The sequence below is a fragment of the Glycine soja genome, chromosome 5, assembly GCF_004193775.1.
Source record: "Glycine soja cultivar W05 chromosome 5, ASM419377v2, whole genome shotgun sequence".
Lineage (NCBI taxonomy): Eukaryota > Viridiplantae > Streptophyta > Magnoliopsida > Fabales > Fabaceae > Glycine > Glycine soja.
Genome location: NC_041006.1, coordinates 2,985,381 through 3,011,413, shown reverse-complemented (window position 1 = coordinate 3,011,413; position 26,033 = coordinate 2,985,381). Strand labels below are relative to the sequence as shown.

The window sequence follows — 26,033 nt, the reverse complement described above, 5'->3', positions numbered from 1 at the left end:
GACGAAGAGGCGAAGAGAAATCAAGGCTGTTGTGGCGGCGAGATACGAAGAGGCAAAGAGTGGAGGCGCGAGAGGCGGAGAGGCGAAGAGAAAGAGAGTGGAGACGAAGAGAAGGAGATGAGGTGCGATAGTAAGTGAATTAGGGCTTGTGGAGGCAATTTATATATTTTTAAATGAAGGTTAAACATAATTTTTTCACTAAAAACTAATGTTAACCTATCACCTTTCGCAACATTGGTTTTTCACTAAAAACTAATGTTGATCTATCATTTCACAATATTAGTTTTTGAAAAAAATGATGTTAACATGATTTCGTTAACGTCAGTTCTTGAAAAACCGATGTTAATTAACTCATGTTAACATTGATTTTTATAAAAATCGATGTTAATAAAGTTGTGTTATTTACGAATATGCTATCACGTTTTTGTTAACATCGATTTTTAAAAAAATTGATGTTAACGTAACAATGTTAAATCCATTCTTTCTAATAGAGATTATATTAGGCTTTCCATCTAATCGATCTTTACCATCTGCATCTATAAATACAAGTGAAAAGTTATCCTATGATACATGTTTCTTAACATATATTGGTACACTGTTGAATCATTCACTTACTTGAACGCCTAAGTACCTACAGGTTGATACACCTGTTAATCATATTTTAATTATCAAAGATCTTTTTTTTTTTTAAAAAAAACTAGTTGTCGAAATGCATCCTTGCCTATATATCCACTTACTCATTTGACATATGACATTCACTTTAAACAAGTCAAACATAATATGAATATTCTTTGTAGTGTTTAAAATAAAAGTTGCATGTGTCCATAAAACACTGTTATTTGTTACTATTAAAATGTGTACATAATTAGAATGCATCAACAATATATATAAAAAAAACATAATATACCAAAATAAAACTCTTTTATAAATTATTGAATTTTATAACAAATACTTTTAAATTCATATTTTTTTAATTAGTTAATTGTATAAAAAATTATATTGATAATATACCAAAATAAAACTCTTAAAATATTCAAAATGGTATTTATGACTTTCGACTTGCATTATATTTTATAAGCTCATGTGAAATATATTGTTTTGGTAAAAGTTGTACACATTAAATACCAACTTGCTTTTACAGCCTCTTTGGTGATCAGGTAAAGAGAGGATATGATATACAAATAAGATAATAACACTTTAAACTTTAATTTTATCCATTGTTTGATGCACACAAAGTAACATTATTGCATTATTTTATCTTGCATTGATACCAACCAAATAATGATAGGTGACACTAATAGTGATGATGGTGTTGCGGTGGTTGCAATGACAATGACGATGACGATGATGGAGACAATGGTGGTTGCGATTGTGATGGAAGTATGAGTGTCAATGACAAAGGTGGTAGCAATGACAATAAGGACAAAGGTGACGAGCAGTGGTGATGATGTGAGTGGTGGTTGTTACAATAATGACAATGACGATAATAATGAGAGTGATGATTACATGATTGTTATGATGACACAATGATGATAACAACAATAATGATGATAATAATACTATTGTGATGGTGATGAGAAGGAGGGAGGGAACAAGCCATAGACAATAACTATCTCATTCAATTATTTCTAATCCAATTTCTCCCTTACGATAATTAAGAAATTTCAAATTACATTACATCAAAATAGGATAAGCAAATTATACAAAAAAAATTGATCACAAAGTATCTTTATCTTTCTGTTTGTAACTTGCACCATTAGTAGTGCGTATCAAATGATGGTATATTTGAGAGAAAAATATTAATTGAACTTTGAAACTAACAATAATTATTTTGAAAAAAATAAAAGGTTAAAATGACTATAAAAAACAGGACTGTGGAAGTAAGTAATATGAAAAAAATGAGATAATTAAAAAAATGAGGTGGGAGCCAAGAGAGGAAGAAAGAGAAAGTAAGACGTATGGATAAATATATTCTTATATTTATGGTAAAGAAAATTGTGTAGCTGCATACCTAAGAAGATGTATTCCGATTGTGTACAAAACATTTTTGTTTTTTTTTTTTTTTGCATGTACCATTGCTGTTAATTTAGGAACCACTATTTATTTATTTATTTTTTTAGTGTAATGGCCACTGTTCTTGCGTCAATGTGGAAGTTCTGAAATCTAAATAATGTCGAATATAAAACTGCTATATACCCTATAAACTAGGGTATATAACCTAGGGACTAGAGAGATATGTCTTGGGTAATTAGTTGGTGACAGCCATGGGAAGAAAGAAAGAATTACCTTATGAACAGGGACATTTCATTTTACCCAAAGAAGGTAGACCACGAGAATGTAACGTCTTAGAGGTGCACATTACATCACCTTAGGTTGTCAAGGTCCCCTTCTACTTTAGTCTGTTTCCTCACCCCTCCAATCCTAGCCTCCCACGTCTATCCATGTTGGATAACACTTTAACCACTTCTCTTTCATCTTTCCTGTCTTGGTCTAATTTGCCGCACCCCATTTTGGGTTCCATTCTATCCTTTTTGCCAAAATGTATCTTTCTACTGCCCCTTTTTAATCTACATATTATCATTTCTATAAAGTTTGGGACTCTTAACACTAAGCTTAAAAAACCTTGCCATTTATCAACTACTAGTAGTATTTATAGGCCTCTTTGTATATCAGTTTGTTTGCCCCTTGAAAACTTGTGGCTGCTATAAGTATTGTAGTGAGGTGCTTCCTCATCTTGTCGTGTGTGTGAGAGAGTTAGAGAATGGGAAATTGCCAAGCCGTTGACACTGCAACTCTAGTGATTCAGCAACCCAATGGGAAAGTAGAAAGGTTGTATTGGCCTGTGAGTGCTAGTGAAGTGATGAAGACCAACCCTGATCACTATGTTGCTCTTCTTATCTCCACCACATTGTGCTCATCCAAGGACAATGAAAATTGCTCGAGTAAGAGTGACAATACCACCAACCCTGTTCGCCTTACCCGCATCAAGCTTCTCAAACCAACTGATACCCTTATGCTTGGCCAAGTTTATAGACTAATCTCAGCTCAAGGTTAGTTGCAACTTTCAGCTTGAGTTTTGACCCTTTGTTTTTTCTCTTTTATGTTGTTGTTTCATCTTAAAATGTTTTATATGCTTTATACCAAATTTGAACCTTTATGTGCTGCTTTTTTTCCAGAGGTTATGAAGGGTCTTTGGGAAAAGAAACAAGCAAAGATGAAGAGAAACTTGTCGGAATCAGCACAAAAGCCAAATCTGATGAAGGAAAGGACAGACAAATCAACAAGGAGGTCCGAGCCGGAGGACAACCAGGTAAATCTCAATCAAAGTTTGGTTTATACTGTTTCTACTTCCCTAGTTGTTTATGATGATCAAATCTTCAAGAACATGACCAGCTTGAGTAGAGTGGTGCCTGATGTAATATTTCTGCCTATTGTCAACCATTATTTCATCAAGCAATATCTTTTTTATGAGTAGTAAATAATTGTTGGAGTATTTCTTAAAAGGGTTGGTTTTGCATATTGATTTAGATGTATTTCTAATTCTAGTAACTAATCAAAGCTTTACTAGTTTGTTTGGGAACTTGATACTTCATGATTTTCAGGTTTCTTGATCCATTTACTCTCTACTAGCTAGTGGGTTAGACTTGTATTTAATTAAGAAAATTTACATGAACCAAGGAAGTATTAGATTTTTAAAGTTTAATTACAAGGAATTAGATTAGTGAATTTTATTCAAGAAGAGAATTTAAAGAGGGAGAGAGAGTTTTGTTTAAAGCTAATATTGTATGTGCCATTTGGTGCTTTCACCTATGTGATTCTAAATTTTTAATCATCATTTTCAGGAAACCAAAGCTGAAAGACACGGGTCAAGGACAGCATCAACTAATAATGCTTCTAGTGCCACAGCTAAGTCAAGAACATGGCAACCCTCTTTACAAAGCATCTCAGAGGCAGCCAGCTGATCTGTGTTTTCAATCTTTACCACATGTGATGTGAGGGACAGAGGAGCATTGAGAGACACTCAAACCACCAAATACAAATTAATCCCGCTCCATGATTGCTTAGATCTGTGGAAATTAAAATTAAATTAAATATATAGTACATTCAGGGAAGCCAGAAAAAAAACTTAAGAGAGATGAAAACATTCCCTTCGGTTGAACAACTGGGTTCATGCATAATAATTGTGTATAGTAAAGGTTGACATATTGAACATTAATTAATGTATTCAGATATTACTTTTTAGCGAATCAGTCTTCATCATCATAAGTTCAACGTTATTCTTATGTGATTTTTTTAAATAAGTATATGGCTCATAATTCGTCGACATCAGACAGATAATTACCAAAGATCAAAATATATAGCCATAAATTGAACAAACAGAAAAAAGTAATATATTTGTGAGGACTGTTGCACAAAGGCTTAAACAAATCATGGTTACGAAAGACATTTGTAGCTATATACTTCAAGACTTAAGGGTAACTGCGAGAATATTAATTAACCTGAAAAAAATTAAACAAGTTCGCCACCACAAAACAATTAAGGGTATTCGACCCTCGTCAAAAAAAAAAAAACAATTAAGGGTATTTTTTTTTTTTTGGTTACACAATTAAGGGTAATTTTTTTAAGGACGTATAATGTTAAAGTGCTAATAATTTGCTTATTTTTTCCCAGATCCACGACCTGTTAAATATATAAAAGAAAAAAATTTGAATGAGGCAATAAAGCACGCCATACCATTAATTTGCACAAAACTTCGTCGATATAACATTTTATTTGACAAACTTTCTGATCTATTTACTCCACCAAAGGCAGTATGAGTGGATGATATATTCCATATTATTACGAGTGTAGTAATTTGTAGGTGGCGAAATCTATACATAAACTGATACAATTTCTATACAAGAATTTGCGCTTATGTGTAGATAAATAGTGTAAAAGAAATATTTTAAGAATATTGATGTACAGTTATTGTTACTGTTTTCTTCGGTTGAAGCTTAACCTTAACTCTCACATTCAATAAACCAAAAAACTACACAAAGCAAATAAAAAAAATACATTATATTTGAACAGTATCATTGATGTATCAAGAAATAGTTCAGATGGGGCAAGAGCTTGGTTGTGTCCAACCACTTGTGTATTTTTAAAATTATAAGAATAACCCTTAATCAGTGTGAAGAAAACTAGTAGTAGTAAGATAAACAATGTGTGGAGTCCAAATGAAAAGTAAAAGGAGTGACGAGAAGGAAGGATGTGACACAACACAAGGTTTACTTTAAAATACTTGCAATCAATGTGCCTGTGCAGTTCATCACTTTAGACATCCATGACACCCCAGGGATATTTTTTGTTGCATTAAGAAGCAGAAGAATTTTTTTTCTTTTTCCCATGGCCCATTGCATTATTCCTACCAATACTTTCTCTCCGTCTAATGCTAGTAATAAAGCAAAAGACACCCTTTATTTTTGCTTTGTCTTTTTTTAATTGTTTTCTTTCCCTGGCTTAAAGATATTGCATCAACTCATATTAAAAAAAAAAAACAAGAAAGAAAGAACTATAGAATAGGACAATTGCAACCAGCTCACCACTCGTGCACTTCCTACGCATGAAATTAGTTGCACTGCACGAGGGGTCTCAAGATTCCATCATAGACTACATAGAATTCCTTCCACACACGGCCCACCAATATTTGGCTTCTTTAACTTTTCTTCCCCCAAAGTGCTTTTCTTAGTGTTTAAAAAATCCATAACATCAGCCACACTGCATTCTTTCTTGCTTTTTGTTTGTCTATTATTATTTCCTTTTTTTTTCACTTTATTTTCTCTCTATATGATGAACAATCATGGAGGATACGCATAGATATTCGAGCAAAACGTGCCTTTTCTCTTTCCAGATTGCAGTTATATGTGTTTGGGTCTTTAGTTTGTATCATCTCTTTCACAGAACAGTTCCACAAGAATACTAGCGAGAGAGGCATGTATGCAGTGATATACATACCCTGAAAAAGAGGAAGTGGATGTCTATTTTGTCTCTTTTTTTATTTTTTAAAATTATGGGTTCCTAAGAGATGATAATTTTTGTTGGAAGCAAATTCAACCAAACATTGCTTGGTCTGAAAGTGTACATGTACAGAAAGAGACCAATCATATTTGGACAGCAGAAACTAACAGCTAGTAAACAAATTAAGAAACCGCCTTCAAAGTTTGACTGATAATGTATGATTTTTTAGATTTTTTTTCTCTCCAAGTGACATGTACCCCTTCGCAAAACGTTTAGGTGATGACTGATGATTGATGAAGTTAACTTGCATGCCATTCATTGTTAAATCCTTTTCCCGGTCTGCACCAATGAATCAAATAAATGAGAAAAGTGTTTATGATCTTTTTCTTGGGAAACAAATCCCACATACGCAGGGCAACTAGAGTGGTTGCGGATTACTCGGCCATAAACATGTTTACAACTCACGTACACTCAAAACTGTATTAGCTATATATGCGTACAAAGTCCAAATCTTGTAAATCTTAAAATGAAAACCTGGACATTTGCCGAGGACTAAATTTGATTCTAGAAATGAAAAATAACATACATGAAGTTTATATTTTGAATAAAAAATAAAGCATAATAAAGATGCACCAATATTTTTTTTCCTCTTTAAAAAACAATCCTATTTGAGATACTATTAGATATAAATATGGTCATCTCTATAGTAAGAAATTTATAACTTAATTAGTTGTGTTGGGAGAAGCTAATTCCTTATACTAGATTTAACTTTAGTTAATATATCCATCAATATATAGTTTATTAGAATAATACCAAGATACATATTAATTACTTCTCAATTCTAAACAACCAAAAAAAAATCATAAAATTAAATATCTTGTTACAAGCTTGCCTCACAAATATTGTAACAAACATAACAAAACAAACTAGAATTTGGTACTGTAACAGTCTAATTGATGCCTAACTAGATTCCTCAGCTGGAGTTGTATCAGTATTGCCATTACTCGGATCCGGATGTTGTGTTGTGTTCTCAGTGTGTTGTGTTATTGTGATCTCAGTGATGACTTGGACATTTTCATGCTTGTCTAATTGACTGAAGTTGCCCTTCTGCTTGAAGAGCTGAGTATGGTGGTGTCTACAATAAAGACGATGTTCATGGGCAATATAATTTGATGGGCTTATTACACAACCTCCATGGGTGCACCTAAAACAAGACTTGTGGTAAGATTTACCATCAACAGCCACCTGAAAAAAAGAACTGCGCCATCAGTCAAATAGAGACAGTTGGAGGCCAACAACATGATATATATGATCTAGGATAATTAATGGTCTTAGTAGATCTAATGTGGTTTTAAGTGTTTACACTAGGTTTTTCATTTTGTTGTTTATTGACACGCTTTTATTTGAATTGGCATATCTAGGACTAGGGGTACCATTGATCTGTTTTCATTTATGATTGATTCGTTTTCACTAGCTGTTACAAAAATAATATCATATTGTTTATAATTTATTTTGCTTTTGTGATTTTGTTTAGCATTTCCTTTACAAAACCATGAAAATAATAAATAAGTAAAAATAGTGTGATATTTATGTATTTGTTCATACATTATTCGTCGTGAATGTTCATATTTGGAATTTTTGACAAGTTTTATATTGGTTGTGGAGAACCAAATTAACGCAATTGTCCTTCTTTACCCGAGCTTAGAACTAATGATGAGATCATAAGCAAAGTTAGTGAAAAGCTGCAAATTAAGAAGAAAAAAACACTAAAATTTGCAATGCAAGTTATCTAGACCCATTGGACAATTTCCGCTACTGTGGACTGTGTTATTTTTGCTGTTATTTCTGGGTCTTCAATTCTTTTATTTACCCCTTTTTCAAATACTTATACACTTATACTAACTTGGTATTAGACTTCAGAAAATAGGAGGCCAATGGCAAATTTGACTCGAATTTTTACTTAAGCTGAGGTTCCTATGGTTTCAAGCCATCGTTTACTCCATAGGCTCTCTGTATCATGATTTTATATTTCTGTTTCTAGTTCTACTTCTATGTTTAATAATATTAAGCTAATAATCTTGTATCTCCATCCATGTGTTAATTAAAGGTCTAAAATTATACCAAAGAATACAAGGAGCCTTGGTCTAATCTAAATAGTATCTTTCAAAGTGAATTTGCTTTAAGGTAAGCGCTAAGAATGTATCTGCTATTAATTTAATTCAAGTGTATCATGATATTAATCTATTAAAATTTAAGGTAGATAGATTCTTAATGGTTTCGGATAAAAAAAATAATTTAATTGTTCGTTTTAAAGACACTTATTCTAGAAAAGCATTTTTCAATGGGAAGATTCAAAATTACTAACAAGATGAGAACTAACAACACACTATCTAATATCTATGATCTATCATAGTAATTATATACCTTTTCAATTGGGTACACTGTTTTCTTGCAACCAACACACTTTTCTTGTGTTCCAGAGAATAATCTTGAAACCTTGTTGGTTTGGACCTGTAGAATTCCCAAGAGACAATATAAAAGGAAATAAATTAAAAAGACAAGTGGCAATTACCTTTACAAACACTAATTATAAATCCGGACTCCTAAGGATGAAAAAGAAATACTTTGTGTGTATTAAGAATGTGTAAAAACCTGATCAGCAGATCTTTCCACTCTAACACTTCTTGGAACACCTACAAGCATGAATACAAGTTGCCAGTATTTTATTGTTAGAAATAAAAAAAAGTATTTATGGTACTTAAGAAACAAACTATATAGCATTAATTCACCTTCAAAACTTTTGTCCAAGCTGCCAGTCATCTTAAACAGTTGATGGAAATGAGGCTTACAGTATAGGACACCCTCAAAGGAACAATAATTACTCAGCTGCAGGGATGCACGAGGAAAAGATGATTAAGAATTTATGCACAATATTTTTTTCTATTTCAAAATTCTGGTAGTAGAAATTGTTTCCTCTGTCTCAAATTATTTATCTTTTAAGATAATATATACATTTAAAAGAACTATTAACTACTTCGAAAAAATATATTTTATTAAAATGTCCTCATTATAAAACATTATATTATAGTTGTGAATTAATTAACATTTAGGACCAACAATATTCAATGAGAAAAATACTGTTGAAAAATAATTAATATTTTTTTTTCTAAAATACTGTAATAAATATTTTAAGAAAAAACAAAATTCCCAAACAAATAACGGAGTAGAAAGTCGTCACAAACTTTAATCCATACAGCAAGTCAGTGGCTCATGTGATTGGCTTACAGTTACAGATTCAAAGTTGAAAAAGAAAAAAAAAAAAACTACTAAAATTTATTTAGTCAGCTGAACACCCATCTAAATGAATAAATGTAATGTGCATCGCAAGCTCAGACATCGCTGAACAAGATAGCAGTTAGATAAATGGTATGCTTTCAGATCCAGATATGAATTCTTTATATTTTTTAGGGTAATATGAATTCTTAAATTACAATAAGTATAATGTGAAAATTATAGAAAAATACAAAAATAATCATAAATAACGCATCTGAGAGTAGTTTCTTATAGTTAAGTGCATACTACCATTTACTACCGTTACTGCTATTTATGGCAAAGTTGACAAAACAAAGGAAAATGCATCCGGATGGAAATGCATGATCATATCTTTTGAGAAAATTAAGTTTTTCCTGCATGGTCATGCCTAAAGACGGAAATGCATGATCATATGGGACAAGAAATTGGGCTCTTAAAAAATTTCGAAATGCAAAGCAGTGAAGAATGACATCTGGAGAAGAGTGTTAAGCACTCTTTGAAAGGAAGTACAAATAGGAGCTAAGTAATTGATCTGAACTTATGTCAACAAGAATGTCCTTTATTCTACATTTATGATAAGAATTTGCCACATGGATTCATTTGGTCTCTTCCCTACTCAGGGACACATTCTTCATATTCAGTCTCTCTATTCTCTACCTGTTATTGACGACACTGGATCTTCCTTCCTCACTAACATCCAATAGATATCATATCATCATTTCTGGTCTGGTCTATCTTAATCCTTAATTCTATGACTACATTGCTCCTTTTTCCTATCTGACTCAAGTCACGTTGTATGATTATTACTAGAAACAGAATAAATATTCTAGCAGGTCTTCTTTAGCAAAATATCCTCATAAAGCTCAACATGCACGGAAGCATAAACTAAAAGCATCATCAATCCAAAAGAAGAAAATAAAAGAACCGATCGAGTGACTAATCTAAGAGTGAAAGCTCATATGAAGCATTGATCCAAGCAAAGAAAACTCAATTTAAATTTTAAGAGCATGATCCTACTCCTATGTTTTTTTGGTCTCACCTTGAGGGTGCCCTTGCAGTGGTGACATCTGAAGCAAGATTTGTGGTACACCTTGTTGTCAGCAGTGAGCTGTTCCACCCAATACACTTTCTTTTCACATGCTGTGCACTTCTGGGTAGTGCCTGCAAATGATGCCATCTCAAAATCCCACTTGGAGAATTGAATAGAGGTTGAAGACTTTCTTTCTTCCTTGTATTTTTTTCTTTCTCCAAAATTCTGTGATGGGTAAATTTGGAAATTGGGTCGCGATCATGTTCAATTGTCCATTGGTCTATATTAAAAGACTTGAACAAAAGACAAATAATAACAATGTTAGCTGTATGTATTCATAATGGCCGGTTTGATGATTTGATTTGGGGCTAGCTGATGCGGCTTTGGGCCACCCATGGCACTGGCAGAGCCTCTGCTGAAATGACCATTCTACCATCAACTAAGACAGATATATATGTATGTACTATGCACATTTTTTTTTTATCTGCACCAAGATATTTCTCGACTGATAGGCGAAGATTAATTCTTTTTAAAACATAGAAAACATTCAAATTGGTTTTATCTCTTTTAGCAAAAAAATTTCTATACGTACGATTAGAAAATTAAACTTCTATCACTATACTTAAGAAATCAAGCTTAGCTATTGGACCTTGTCTTGTATGTACCATGTACATGTCTTTATCATTCAATGTTATGTCATGTTATTCAGGTGGATTGACATTTTTATCTGATGGCAGAGAGCTGATGTGGCTTTCATTCTAGTTTCTGCATAGATTCAAACTAACTAAATTGGGTGATGAGAATTACCTTGGATACTTACCAATCAACAGTAAAAATAATTAACTTTTTTAGTTCAAATTGCAAATGATTTTTTTTTTATATCTAACTTTAAATTAAACACTGAAAACATAAGTGAATAATCTCAATGGCATTTGTTTTCCAGTTGTGTATGCAGAAAAGTAAAATAATAAAATAGTGACTTGAGAAGGGTATTTATCAAAATTTCTGTTGGCTTTTAAAAATCTAATTTGTAAAAAAGTTGATTGGCCGAAAGATCTGACTTTTTTTTTAAGTAAAAAAGGTTGGGTGCATGAACAATTCAAGAATTCAAAGTAAATGACTCTGACCCATCATTTTAATTGAGAGTAATGTAATCAAATACTAGGGGTACCCTCTCTCCCTTTTATCTCGTTTGGCGTTTGTACAAATAATTCTTTTTGAGCATTGTTTTTTTTTTATCTTATTTTTCTTCAAACTTTTTATTACCCACTATTGCTGCAAGCATAGGTGCCTAAATCTTTTTTTTTTTTACTGAGGTGCCTAAATCTTTTAAACGTCATTAAATAAACACTTTTAAATTGTTGAAAAAAATACTTTTGTTTTTCTAGCATGTTAAGGTCAATTGTAAGAAATATATGTGCCTAAATCTTAATTAAAACAAATATAAGAAATTAGGTGTATTTGAATAAATTTGAAAAACTCTTTTTATGATTAATTTTCATTTAATTTTAGAAGCTACTCTTTCTAGTGTTCAAGAAAATAATTAAAGTTATTTTTATGTATTTTTTAAAGAATTTATTTAATTTTTGTAAAAAAAAAAAGTTTAAACATTTTTAAAAAAAAGGTGCCTTAATTAATGTGATTGTCAAATATTTTAATGTTTGAATTAATTTATTTTGAAGTTTAAAAAAACTTTTTTTTATAGTTTTAAGGAAGTTCTTTTTAGCAAAGAAAATAATTATATTTTAACTTCATTTGAGCCTCGATCTCGTACCATCATCATCTTGATAGACTTTATTTTTGAAATCACACATGAACTTCTTTTTTATAAACCACACATGAACTTATTTGAGAGTCTCGTACTATCATTATCATATATCTAGATAAAGACTAGTAAATAAAATCTATACACCTGCAAATTATCAACTGCAGCTTGCTTAAACTTTAACGAATATTTTGAAAGTTACTAAAAGTAGAGTTAAGAAAAATTAAACATACGAAAATTGAAGGTTCCTAATGTTTAAATATATGTGATATGATACATAAACATGATAGATAATCATATACCTTATAAAGAACACCCGTAAGAATATTTTTTTTGTTAATGGAGAGAATGAATTATTGCAAGCATATATTCTTGTACTTGTTCAAACTTCTTGTGACTTTAATGATGTTGACAATTCATGTAAACTGTACTAACTACGAAGCCAGATTGGTTGAACTAAGCAGCTAAGGTATTTTGCATGCTGTAATATAAACAAATACCACTACTTTAGCAAATAATACATTTATTGATCATGACTTTTGAAACCTGGCAACCACACTATAAAATGCACGTGGCAGCATCTGCTAGTGTATAGGCGCCAACATGGACACTTGGACAGATGGGAGAATCAATTTTTTAATATAAAAAATATATATTAGATATTTTTAAATTATTTAATTTAATTTGAAAATTTATAATGTTTTAAATAAAAATAATTATATATTTTAATTTCTTTTAAGTTTGTTATGATAAATATAAGATAGTGCTTTGAGTGTTTTTTTTATTTTTTGAAAATAATTTTTATTTTTAAAATTATACTTATCGATATCATTTTTTATAAACTAACAGTGTAAAATTCTTATACTTACAGTATATGAAAATAACACTCCTACTGTTTTATTGTATAAAAAGACATCATATTATTGATTTTCAAAGCCATGGAATTTATTTATTTTTTAAAATCGCATTGTTTGTTTAGAACTCCATTCAATATCTTCGTTTCATTTTTACTTGAAGAAGTTACAAGCAAATCCTATAGGGTCCAGGGGGTGTATCTAAAATATGTAACCCAAGATCCTGTATGAGCTAAATGAGCCAAGTAATCGCCACATTTGTTTCTCTATACACATGATATTCTAACCTCCAATTCCTTACTCCAATTCCATGCCATTTCATGATTTTTTTTCTTATATCAATAGAAATCGAAGATATGATAGAAAAGTTTATAATATCTCATGTATTATGTTCAACAACCAATTGAATTATCCTTGGTACTTCATTTCATGATATTAACAAACTAAAAAAAATCTCTCGGTGTAGGAAAACTTGAAAAAAATCCAAACTTATTCCCCCGCATAAATCAAAAATTACATGCTGGGAAGTCATTTTCCAAAAAACCAACTTCCAGACATAATTAAAAAAAAAAAAAGCCATCGATTTCCTAATAAAAAAAGAAACATTTTGAGCATTTAAAATTTTATCGGTATAAAATAACAAAGAAATTGGTCATTCGTGGTGCATAGTAATGTATTATAAACTTATCCTTATTCATGATTGCCCTCCCAATAATTGCAGATTGACTGAAAATAAAGTAATAACTTTCATATGAGGCGCGTCAGTGACTGTGAGGCTGGATAATCATAGATAAGAGCTTAATTAGATTTTATGAATATATCACCGGCCCATTTTATTATGAAAGAGCCACGTAAACATCCTCATTGTTCCATTCTAAACAATCCCAGGCTTTATGATTAACTGAGATACTAAAGATCTTTGCCAGCACCAGGTAACGATTCCAATCAACATGATTATCAAACTCAAACATTTAGACAAAGCTTGATTCTATTTCTAGAATTTTGTATTTAACTGTTCAAAAACCATTCCGACTCCTCTATCTCTTAACTGAAGCCCCTCAAATAATTATATGACAAAAATGATAAAATTATGAACACTTTTCACATTTGAAATTGTCCCCACCAGCCATATTTGACAAAAAGCCCAACCCTATAACACCAAAATGAAAACACCCCAACAAACCTCGCCCCTCGATATTTGTCTCCGAGACCATTCAACGAAGCTACTATCACACATAATTTGTCATTCTGTGCACCCTTCTCGTCTATTCATTTTCGTGAGGTACCATCCCATAAAAACAAACCACTGGGTTTAATATCCACGATTATAGTGAAAATAAAAACCTTTTCCTTCTGAACCTAACACACTGATACTTGCAAAGCCTCCAAAATCTCATGAATTGTATTTCCTTTTGCCGAAACATCATTTTATTTCATCCCAACCAAATCACTCAGATCCATGCACCGCTGTGTACCAAATTGCATCCCCCTTTATTAGTTATATTTGATAAGACATTTTAATTAATTTTTAATTTTTTTTAATTAGTTATATTTGATAAGACATTTTAATTAATTTTTAATTTTTTTTACTAGTTTAAGGTATTCAAGTTTTCTTTAGTAATTTTTTTGCATAATTTGAAATACTTTTAATATTTTTTTCATTTTTATCTTTAATACATTTATTAAATTTTCTGATTATCTTTTTAAAATAAATAATAAATTTATTGTTTTTATGTCATTTTATATTTTTTAATTACTTCAATAGCTAGTTTTACCAAAAACTTATAATTTAATAAGTTAATTTTTTAACTTTTAGCTAACTTTTTAAGTAATTTTTTTAAACAACTTTTATCTTTGTTTAACACCCTTGAAACTTAAAATTGATGCCTATGATCCTTCAAATTATTCTGCAATTCAGCCCCAGGAATAGCTTGTAGAGTAGGGTGACATATTCTTCCATAGCTCATATCAGTTTCTCTTTTTCCAAGTAAAATGAAGTTCTTTATCCTCAAACAAAGAGATTGGTAAACAAATAAAAAAAAATTCACTTTATTAAACAAGTTCATTTTACTGCATGTTTGGATCTGCATCTAAAATCAATTGATCCACATCTGGAGATAGTAGCTTCTGTGTTTTTGTTATTTGATCCAACTATTAGACTACTGGATTAAAACAAAATTAAAGGGTGAGTACATTTACTGTCGTATGTATTGAACATCCAAACATCTGATCAAGTTTTAACCTTGAAGCAGCATTCTCAGGGGGAAAACTGATTTTATTGGACAAAACATGCTTACAAAAATATGATTTAGAATAAAGGTCAATGGATCTTGAAATTACAAAGCATCTGCCATCAACCAGAAATCCTCTCCTGACTGTAAAATACAAGTATTTACATCCTAATAACAAAAGGATAGAGCAATTCTATGATATCTAGCAAGCTATAAGAACAAATGCATAGATGTATTTACAACTAAGAGAAACCATAACTTATCTCTATAAAGGAACAGAATATTTTTTTGGCTGCATTCATGGGCACAATGTACAATAGTAACTGAAACTTCATGTTCTTCACAACCTTACCTGTATTTGATTTCCTCGTTTCCTAACCATGAACCATTTTAGGACATTGCATACCTTTCTCCATCTCCTCTGTGCACCACCATTGGCCGTAGGACGTGCCAGCCTGAAGCTATCAATAGCACCCTGTAAATCTGCTTGAACGTGAGATTGAAGATCAGTGTCAAAAAATTGCAGATGATCTTCATCACTAAAAGCATGAGCCATTGAATCAGTGTCACAGATCAAAGAGTTGGAAACTTGGACTGGAAAGCTGAGGGTCTGATCATATCTAAAGCCCATGCTGTCAAAATTAGGCAAGCAATAGTCATCCAAGCTACTAGTTCCACCAACAGAATAAATGGATGACATGATATCTGGGGAAGAGGCACTTGCAGGCGGATAATTGAATCCTCCAGTCTTTTGGGGAGCCAAAATGGCACTTGATCCCTCAGTCTTGGGAGAGCTTGGGGAGTAGAGTACATTAGTTAAGTGTGAAGACCCATCCATGAGAGAGTCTTCATCTTCAAAAGTTGTGTATTTCTCCCCTTGTCTTAATGCAGCAGTAACTGAGTTTTGAGCATCAGCCTGATGGTGGAAAATCATATTGCTAATTATTAAAGAGAAGAGAAGGAAGGAAAGAGTAAGGAAAGTAATAGGTGATGAGGGATAAATGCCTTTTCAGTTTCAGTCAGCTTTTCTACTGTGACATACTCGCATTCAGAAAGCAGTCCTGTCACTTGTCCCACAGCATTGAAGACCACACCAGGTTCTTGAGAATTAGAAGGGAAGTACACGTGCCTCGTTGTATCAAGTACACAAGTTCGAGCATGCTCCACAGTTACTTCCCACATCTTTGCAGACATACCAGTGCCCAGTATCTGCACATTTCCAAGCAATGAATTTATTCATTTGCCCAAGAGAAAGGTAGTACTTAGCTATTTCTAGACATTATTAGAATGTTTATCATTCAGAACTTTGATTAATCACAGGAGTGATATAAATTTATACGAGGATGAGAATAAGATCGTATATGTTTTATATAATGATTCTCCCATAGAGCCTAATCATGCCAGTAACACGAACAATATGGGATGTCCTAATCAATGTATAAATCTATTACCTAGGAGGTGTCTGACTTGATAATGACAAAGCTAATCTAAATGCCTAGACAGTTGACACAAACAGTGAACTAAACTGTCCCAATGAAAGTTTTTACTAAAATCCTTCAAATGACAATTTATCAGAACAATTTGCAAGTAAAAGAAACTCTAAATTATTACACTGCGCAGCTTTGCTGGATCCAGATTGAGAAGTGTGAGAAACTCTCTAACAGTAAGGATCTTTTCCCGACTCAAGCGCTTGTGGAAAGCTCCATCCTTGCCTATTTTTTCCAATCTCCAAACTTCATCAGACAGACTAGGAGGATGGTGCTTCTTGTACACTGCAGCCAAAAATAGACATTCAAACTAAGTTCAAATCCCTCTCTTGTTTTGACAAGTGACTTGAAAAGCTCAAATATGTTCTATTATATAAATTTACTGTGATATAGGGACTCAGTTTTTTACACGTTCAATTCTTTTCAAAAAACAAAATACAGAATGCAAGTTAAATAATTAATTTATTTACACCAAAAGAAAATCACATGGATATGGAATAAAAAATAAAATAAATCAAGACTAGTAAACAGCATGCATGTATCCTGGATTTTGTTACTATCTTATCCACATAGAAAGATGTTATGCAAACCCATCACATTCATGTAAATTGCATGTATTTTGTGCTGTTCAACATTTCATCATTCTTTTTATTTCATATCATAAACAACATCAGCCGTTTAGGGTTCAAAATTAGTCTAAAAGTAAATTTTGATAGCATATGAAACATTAGCTTGATACATCTAAGCAGATAAGGGTTATATATATATATATATACACTCACATTCTCCTCTGTGATCCCTGACAATGAATGATTCTGTCTTTGCTTCTCTTATTCCAACACCATCAAAGTTGTCCACAACTCTTGCTCCAAGTCTGAACCTACGGCTCCTTGTCCAGCTTGAATTATCTGTATATGAAATTTCACCCACCATACCAATCCCATCTTTAAGATATAAAATTACATCTCCTGTAAGAAGAGGCTTTTTTCCTTCCCTCTCTCTCACAATATTGCTCTTGAACTCTTCAGGCATCCAAGTTTCACTTTCCTCTTCAAAATCACCCTCAAGGACTACAATTTCCACCTTAGCTGACGATTCAGGTCCTGTACTAACAACCTTCCCTGTTAGGGCATCAACTAAACTTATTCTTAAGTTGGAGCCATCCTCTCCTTCAATTCGAGCTCCTGTAAAGACAGGAAGACAAATGCTGTTTTCAAACTGCAGCTGCAAATTTCTTAATTCAGTAGTATGAAACTCCTTTCCACAGGTCCTGAAAACAAGTGAAAAGGATGCATCAGAAACAACTAGAGTCAAGCTAAACAATTTCAAATCATTCAGCTAAAACTTGTTTTCCCAATCCATTCCCTTCGCTCAATACCATGTCCAAGGCACTGGAATTTAAATAATCAGCAGGAGATTATTTCTTACTGTTTCATGCTGGTTAAATGCCTCTTTAGGGCGGCTTCAACTTCTTCCTTAACCTGTAAACAGGTCACATATGATTGGTATCTGATATCAATTATCAATAAAAGTGGAACTAACACTTACAGGACCAAAATTCAAATTTCAGTTCAAAAATCACACATCCACTTCTTTATAAAACTAATGACCTAGAAAGGGAAATAAATTTTGCAGCATTACTGGACTTACCACTCATAGCACAATATGAACACAACTTGATGTTGTTGGTTCATTTATCTCACAAATATCACAAAATAATAAGGTGCAGGATTAAATTATGAAATGCATAACCTAAAACTAGTCTTTTGTTCATGTAACTCGGCATATATGATTTCCATATACAAGATAATGGAAGCATAAAACCCATTTTTGGTAAGTCCTCCAGGAACAAATTCAGGCATGAACTGTTCCAGTCAAAGCCCAAAAAGAAAGGTTGGCAACTTAGGAGACAAGGGTGCGAGAACAAATTCAAGCGTTTTCTTTCCCTTCATTTTTCCTTGTTTATCATTTTATTTATAGACAAATCTAGGAAACTAGGTGAGTAGCTCACTTTTATCAAATTAAATATTTTTAAACTTGTTCCAGTGCATCTAATAGTTGAAGCCCAATGATAGGTTTTTAAACAAGTCATGAAATAGGTCTAAAGTAAATCCTTTGTTTGTAAGTCTTCTGTGACACGACATGCTCAAAATCCAATACAGAAGTAGTATATGTGACTGCATGAGGAATAACTAACATGCAGATGTTTTATATGGACAAAGGATTAGTTAGAAAGCCGTCTGCAGTTGTCTGCAAGGTGGAAATGGTACCTGGAGTTAGGCAAAAACAATAGGCACCATAAACTGGATGCAACACAAGTTATCTGCAGCCTGCAAAGCATGGCGGTAACTCACGAGCAACACTTAAATTTTCTAACTAAACGAATTCAATTATTCTAAGATGCACAATCATGTCCACAAAGAATCAACAAACCACAAGAGTAATAAACAGTATCATATCTCCATGAAATGGCATAAACAGAAAAGAAAATTGAATAACAGAAATACAAATGCAACTAATTCATTATGTAAAGATAGGGGAAATTCATACCACTTTACGAACCAAGGGCTCTAGAATTGGCTCCAGCAAATGCCCGAGTGCTTGTAACTTCATCACGTCACGCACCACACTACACGTTATTCATTACAATCAAAGTCAAATGCCAAAACAAAAAAAAAAAAAACTCCACAGTTCTGTTAATCAATTATATAGTACATAGCGACATTTAGTGTGTGTTTGATTTGTCATTTCCATTCACTATTGGAATGACTCCAATTTTTCTTTAGCAACACATAAATTCATCCAAATCCAATGATGTTAATAGTGTACATTTCAGCTTAAACAATCAACACAAGGTTCAATTCTGTGCGGCATTTAAACAAACATGCAATTCACGCGAGGATTTTGGCGCCGACAATAAAATTAATGACATTGGATGGCAATTGAAGAAACCCCAATTGGATGAGTTTGGGAGTATGAGACGCACCTGGAGAAAGGAGGAGGCTTTCTACGCTTGTCGTCTGGAGTTTTCCCATCATCGGGGGGGCGCTTGAGCGACATGGTCTAAGGAAGAAACAGACGAAGAAAGAAAGAGAGTTCTACGCAGCGGTGGTGATGAAATCGAGCAACATGAGGTGCGAGAGAGATGGAGAGGAAGACGAAACCAAGCAGAAAGTAACATATATACTGTGTGGAGAGAAGTAAAGGGTAGAGGACAAGAAAGAGGGGTGTCTCCGTAAGGTCCAAAAATGAAATGAATAAAGCGGCGAGAGCGCTTCTTCTTCTCTCCTTCTACTTTTTGCAGTACTTGCGTGTCATGTTTCTAACCATTGTCCGAGTTTGTTTGCGTCTGGGATGCTTCTCCGCCTTGGGCTTTTCTCGTCATCTACTACCACTTTTGGATTCGGATTTTCCCCAACAGCGACAGCGCCACCATCACTGGGTGTTGAGGGGCAAGGGAAACCACGACACGGAACGAAGTGGGAGTGAGTGAAATTAAGGAAGAACATGATCTGAGGCTTAGGGAGACTCAGTGGGGTCCATGCATAAGCGCGTTCTACGACTTGGTAAAACGGGGCCCACATAACATAACACATCCCCTTCGACGCGCTTCCCGTGAGGGGATATCCATCTCTTAAGTTTTGCGTTGCGTTGGCGTAGTAGGACCTGACGCATCACCCCCTCCTTCAAACCTCATGATAACTTTTGATTTTTTTTCTTGGCTATGGTTTACCATGAGAAATACCAAAGGGTTATTCATTTTGTGTAAATAGCTTTATATTGTTTTCTACTAATACTAATTCTGGTGTAATGGATGGCATCCACTCCTTCAAAATATGTTAAGTTAAAAATATTGTGCAACAATAAAAAGCTTTTGTATTGAATGTCTGTGGAAAAACATATTCTACTTTTTTTTTTCAAAAATCACATTGTACTTTTTGTTAAATACAATTTTACTTAAGTCAAACATAATTATGTATAATAAAATTCTCTTCTCAAATATTCAACGCAATTGGATATCCATAACTTGAAATTTAAGACTATAATTTTTGTAAGCAATAAACCTTCCTTCTAAATATTTTATGTAGCTTGTAGCTTTATGTTTAGAACTTAAATTTAAAAATTACTTATTAAACCATAACATATTGATTATTAAATACGTGAATCAATTCAGAGCATTAAAGTGGTTTCTTATCTAAGTGTACACAATTAAAAAATATCTTAATGGTTATTGGTTTATTATATTTCATAATTATTTTATTTTGATATATTAAATTTTAAAATTTTCATTCTGATCTTCTGTATTTTCATAATTATTCTGATTTTTAATTTTTCGTTAAAAAAATTAATGTTCTATTAATTTTTAAATTTTAAAATGGTTTAATGTCATTTTTTATTCATTATGTTTCGAAATTGTTTCACTTTGATACATTATGTTTTAAAAGTTTTATTTTGGTTCTTTATATTTTTTTAAATGTATCATTTTAGTTATCTTTTAAACTTTTTATTAGAAATGTTAGTGTCCATCTATGTTTTAAATTTTAAAATAATTAAATTAACATGGTAACGACTAAAAACTATCATTGTATTTTTTATTTAAAAAGTTAAAAATACTAAGTAAATAAAAAAAATAGATTTGAAACTACGAACAACAATAACTTTCACTCCCATATTATTATTATTACTATTAACCATTTAATAAGATAATAATTTAATTCATCAATTATCACTATTGATTTATTATGTTTAATAATTATTTCACTTTGATACATTAAGTTTTAAAAGTTTCATTATAATTATTTATATGTTCAAAATATATCATTTCGATTCTTTTTCTAAAATTTAAAAGATAATAAAACACTAATTTTTCGAACAAAAAATTAAAAAAAGAATCAAAACCATATATTTCAAAAATATAAAAATGTCAGGAGTAAAATCTTTAAAACTTAATATACTAAAACAAAATAAGAATCATTAATATAGCGAAGGTGACATTAAACCTTAAAAAATAGAAACAAACTTAATAAATCCATCTTTCAAAAAGAAAATGCCTGCTAACGAAACACATTATTATGGCTGGTTGGTTGTTGAGTCAATCGTTGAAGTTGAAGAGCATAATAATAAGAGTGTTGTTTTATTTTGGGGTGCATGAAGCAGGAGTTTCTTTGGTAGTTGAGAAATTTTGATACAACATTTTAAAGTATGCTAGAATATTTAAGGCATGATTATTTTTTAATGTCAAGTTAAAAATTGAAAATACTAAATGCTCGAACTCTGTATATGAGTATTGCTTTGTAACTAGGTTTGGGATAAAAGTATGTCTAGAGTTTGGGTTGAAAATGATTCAGCTTCAAGAAAAAATCAATGTAGGAGAATTAAATATTCGTTAGTACATGGGTTTTGCATTTAGTTACTTGTCTGACTCCAAACTAATCTCATAGTTACAAAATTTCGTGGGAGTCTAAAATATTATTTTGTCCGTTACGTTAAAATAAGTTAAGAGTTGAGAAAAAAAATATAAAATAAAGTATTTTGTGGATGTATGTGTGACAGAGCATGATGTAAGAACAAAAACCAAAACATGAACTAATTTTATCCTTATAAATCATGTACCAATAATTAAGATTAAAATTAATATATAATTTAATTAGATTATGTTGATAAAGTAAAGGTTTTTCATAAAAAAATTTAATAAATGCTCAACATAAAAATTATTAAATTCTAAATTAATAAAATTAACTAATATTTTAAGAAAATTCTCATAAAAACAAAATTAATTAAGTAAAGGAGTTAAACAAAACAAACTGAAATTCTATTTATTTTTTTACAAATCAAACTCCAACTTTCAAGTAGGCTTATTTAAATAAATAAGTCAAGTTTAAGTGTTTTTTAAAACCAAACCTAAGTTTAAGTGTTTGGCTTAAATCGCTTCATTTACATTCCTATCTGGGTGAAAGAGAGAGAAAGAGAGTTATTTCAAAGTGTAATTTACCAAAATATTTTAAAATAAATAAGTAAATGAACTTACATTGACAAAATTTCAGCCCTATACACGTATGTATTTATTATAGTTTTGTAGTATGGGAATCTCTATGACTAAATAATTTGAAGCTTATTATTTTTTAAAAAAAATATTGAATATAAATGCAAAATAGGCTATTTTCTACTTTGTTTATATTCATGTTTCAAATCCAAAAATATTTTTACGCGAAAAGACATGATAAAAATACTATAACATAATATAAAAAGTTATTTTTGTGACTTCTGCTATTATTTTGTTCATGACACCGAACACCAACAAAAAAATTATAATCATCACCTGCCGTAATTAACTTAAACCATATCATGTCTGTTATGCATATAAGAGGTGGTTATAACTATTAGGTACCCTTTCTTCTGCCAATAAGATTAAAAAAAATTAAAAACTATTTTTTAATTAAATAATTAAAAGTTACATTTATAGTAAACATGATATAAAAAATTCCATAGCCTTATTTTACCGAAAATGTTAGTAAATTTATTTCGCATGACAAATTAGATTAGTCAAGTTTCTCCCTAAATATATGAAACTAGGATTGTTTTCTTGGTTCTTTCCCTTTAAAGGAGGTTGCAGCATTACCCTAATGCTACGATAGTTTTATTATTTTTTGACGTTATTGAGGTGTTTAGAGGAAGACCGAAAACGCTAGAATTTATGATTAATGACGCCCACTGATTAAGCGCAAAACAACAAACTCTGCACGTTGGACTTTGATTCGGCGACGTGCTATGCTCACGGAATTGCGTTTTGAGAAGACTGGATTCTGCATGGTAAATTCCTGTCACGTGTATTATTTATATTCTCAATCACACATTCTGACACTGTTTAAAAAAAGTTAAGTACATTAAATAGACTATATTTGGATAAAAAAATTTAGAAGAAAGTAATTCATTAGACAATTTAAATTTTTATAATCTAAAATTTATTATTTGGATGTTTTAGGATAAAGAATTTAAATTTTTAAAACAAAATTTTAAATAAAATTTCAATTTTCTTTTAAAATGTAAGAAATTAAAATTCTCTTCTTACAAAAAAAGATCGTCTAACGTTTGCGTATTTCTTTATTAACTTCATCATCTCTTCTACATGAAAGTTTTCAAAATCTTTAAAATGTTTGAAATTTCCCGAATTTAATTTTTTTTATTCAAATACAAAATTTTAAAAATAAAAAAATTTCAGTTGAAGTATTTAAAATTTTTAAAATTTAAAATTTCTCAAAATTTAAAATTTTCTCATTCAAACACACTCTTAGTTAATTTTAAATTATGTCAACAAAAAAGACTCCATTGAAAGATATTGTATCCATTTAAGTGTTTTTTTTCCCTCAAAAAGATTAATATTCGACAATTGATTAGCCATATTATTAAAACAGGCTAAAAAATTTAACAATAAATTATTTCCTTTTTACCTTAACATTTTAAAATCTAGTCCGATATTTTAAACTAGAGTTTTTAGAATAAATATTTGTTCATTCAACTATATATTTCTTTAGTCAAATATGAACTTAACCCGCAAATTAATAGCTGGTATAAATTGGATTTAGACTAGACTTTAGAGAGGTACAAATTAACTTTGGGCTCTTAGACTTAATTTGTTATAACACTCAACAAGTTTGTGATTATTATGATCTAAATTTCCTTAGAAAAATGTAAGACTTAAACTTTAAATTTTGAATACAAATTTAATATGAGTTTTTTTTTACCTCGACTCAATCATAGTCCAATTTGAACTTACAAAAATCCGCATAGATTAGGGTTTTTACCAAACTTATGCGTCATTTCAGAAGTCCAAAATTGGAGTTGGATTTTTTTCATACCTGTTATATCCTATAATCCACATCGAGTCAATGGTTGGTTAGATCAAAATTTGCTTGATGAAAATGTAGGAATTCAACTTTAAATATTGATCACAAATTAAATATGTGCTTGTTTTAGCTTGATTTGGGCTTAAGCCACAAAAACTCATAAAAACGTAAATATTTTCTTTTATATTCTACTATCACTTTAGATCCTCTCATCATAGTCTTGTGTGAGGAGCCTTGCATCTTCTTAGTAAACTTTTTAAAGAAAAAAATATACGATTCACAGTAGGTGTTTAAAGTTGAAAACAAAAAAATTGAAACTACCTATATATGTTAATTTCATCTTCTCTTTCCTCCTATTTCTCTCCTTCCAAACCTGGGTTAAGTGAAAGGTAAAAAATATGGAGAAAATAACTTCTAAAACCTTAAACTGAAACTAAAATTTCATTAGACTTAAATATATTTTTTCCCTTAATTTTTTTAAACCAATTTTACTCCCATTTTTTTAATCTAGCATATTTTATCCATAATTTTTAAGAAATTTACAAATTTTATTTTCTATCATTTATATATTAATAAGTGCAAAAAATTGAGATAAATTTTGTCCAAGAAAATAAAAAAAAGGGATAAAATTTACTAAAAGTAAAAAATTTTGGTGCAAAATTTACGAAAAAAAATAAAAAGTTGATAAAAAAACAATTATGTTAGGAGTAAAATGACATAATATAAAGTTCATTAATTTCATAAAAGTTTGAGATAAAATATACCAAATTAATTTATTAAAAATAAAATTAAGCAAAAATTAAAAATTGAGATTAAAAAGGGTAATTGAACCTTTTATTTACTTGTTACAAATTCTCTAAATATTTGTTTTCCCTCCTTATATAATATTTTTTTTTTAAAAAGAAAAATTTATACAAAATTGACCAGGAGATATAAATGACGAAATCATCTATTTCAATATATAAAAAACAGCATCATAAAAAATGAAATTTCAGAAGTTCTTATATTACATTTATGCCTTCTATCTTTTTTTTCTTAGTATTTTTTTAGTGATCAAAGTATCTTTTACAATTCCTCTTTTTAAGTATTTAACTTAATTATTTATTTAAATATTTAATATAACTATTTATTTATGACTCAAATACAAGATCACCTATTATTATCTTTTGATAACTCAATGCGATCACATCATCCTCTTATAATAATTACGAGCAAAGATCTGTTCATCTGGTTATAGTTGATTAATAAGACTTAATGTCGTTTTCTGAAGTGAGATATTGTTGATGAAAGAACGAAGACATATAGTGCAAATAAAAAGTACCATTTGTCTCATTATGTACTGTAGTGTAAGGTACGTACTGATCAACTTTTTTTTTTATCTGTTTTCATCTTCCCGGAATCTTCCTCGGTACATCAGTGTTTCCGTTTAATGCATATTTTACTCAATATCCCTCTGATATTAAGCATGCCAATCTCAAAAAGAGCACCCGCTTTGTCTTCAACCACACTCATT

The 26,033-nt window shown here is 31.0% G+C and overlaps 3 protein-coding genes across 4 annotated transcripts; 1 reads left to right on the top strand and 2 right to left on the bottom strand.

The window, feature by feature from the left end:
• The first annotated feature begins 2,608 nt into the window (after positions 1-2,608).
• LOC114411934 lies at positions 2,609-4,272 on the top strand. Its single transcript, XM_028375682.1, has 3 exons — positions 2,609-3,050; positions 3,177-3,310; positions 3,843-4,272. The coding sequence occupies exons 1-3, from the start codon at positions 2,762-2,764 to the stop codon at positions 3,960-3,962; spliced, it is 543 nt and encodes a 180-aa protein (XP_028231483.1). The 5' UTR covers positions 2,609-2,761; the 3' UTR covers positions 3,963-4,272.
• Positions 4,273-6,775: 2,503 nt separating this feature from the next.
• On the bottom strand, positions 6,776-10,651 carry LOC114411933 (LIM domain-containing protein WLIM1-like). Its single transcript, XM_028375681.1, has 5 exons — positions 10,349-10,651; positions 8,787-8,883; positions 8,650-8,690; positions 8,422-8,508; positions 6,776-7,242 (listed from the first exon to the last, which is right to left on the bottom strand). Exons 1-5 carry the CDS (start codon positions 10,484-10,486, stop codon positions 6,958-6,960), a joined length of 648 nt encoding a protein of 215 aa, XP_028231482.1. The 5' UTR covers positions 10,487-10,651; the 3' UTR covers positions 6,776-6,957.
• Positions 10,652-15,212: 4,561 nt separating this feature from the next.
• LOC114411932 (calmodulin-binding protein 60 A-like) lies at positions 15,213-20,180 on the bottom strand. Of its 2 annotated transcripts, XM_028375680.1 has the most exons (8): positions 19,663-20,180; positions 19,227-19,305; positions 18,947-19,006; positions 18,105-18,157; positions 17,459-17,946; positions 16,801-16,961; positions 16,195-16,398; positions 15,213-16,105 (listed from the first exon to the last, which is right to left on the bottom strand). In XM_028375680.1, exons 4-8 carry the CDS (start codon positions 18,110-18,112, stop codon positions 15,530-15,532), a joined length of 1,437 nt encoding a protein of 478 aa, XP_028231481.1. In that variant the 5' UTR covers positions 18,113-18,157; positions 18,947-19,006; positions 19,227-19,305; positions 19,663-20,180; the 3' UTR covers positions 15,213-15,529. The 2 variants fall into 2 exon arrangements, with proteins under 2 accessions (XP_028231481.1, XP_028231480.1); XM_028375679.1 differs by lacking the exon at positions 18,947-19,006.
• Between the last annotated feature and the right edge of the window lie 5,853 nt (positions 20,181-26,033).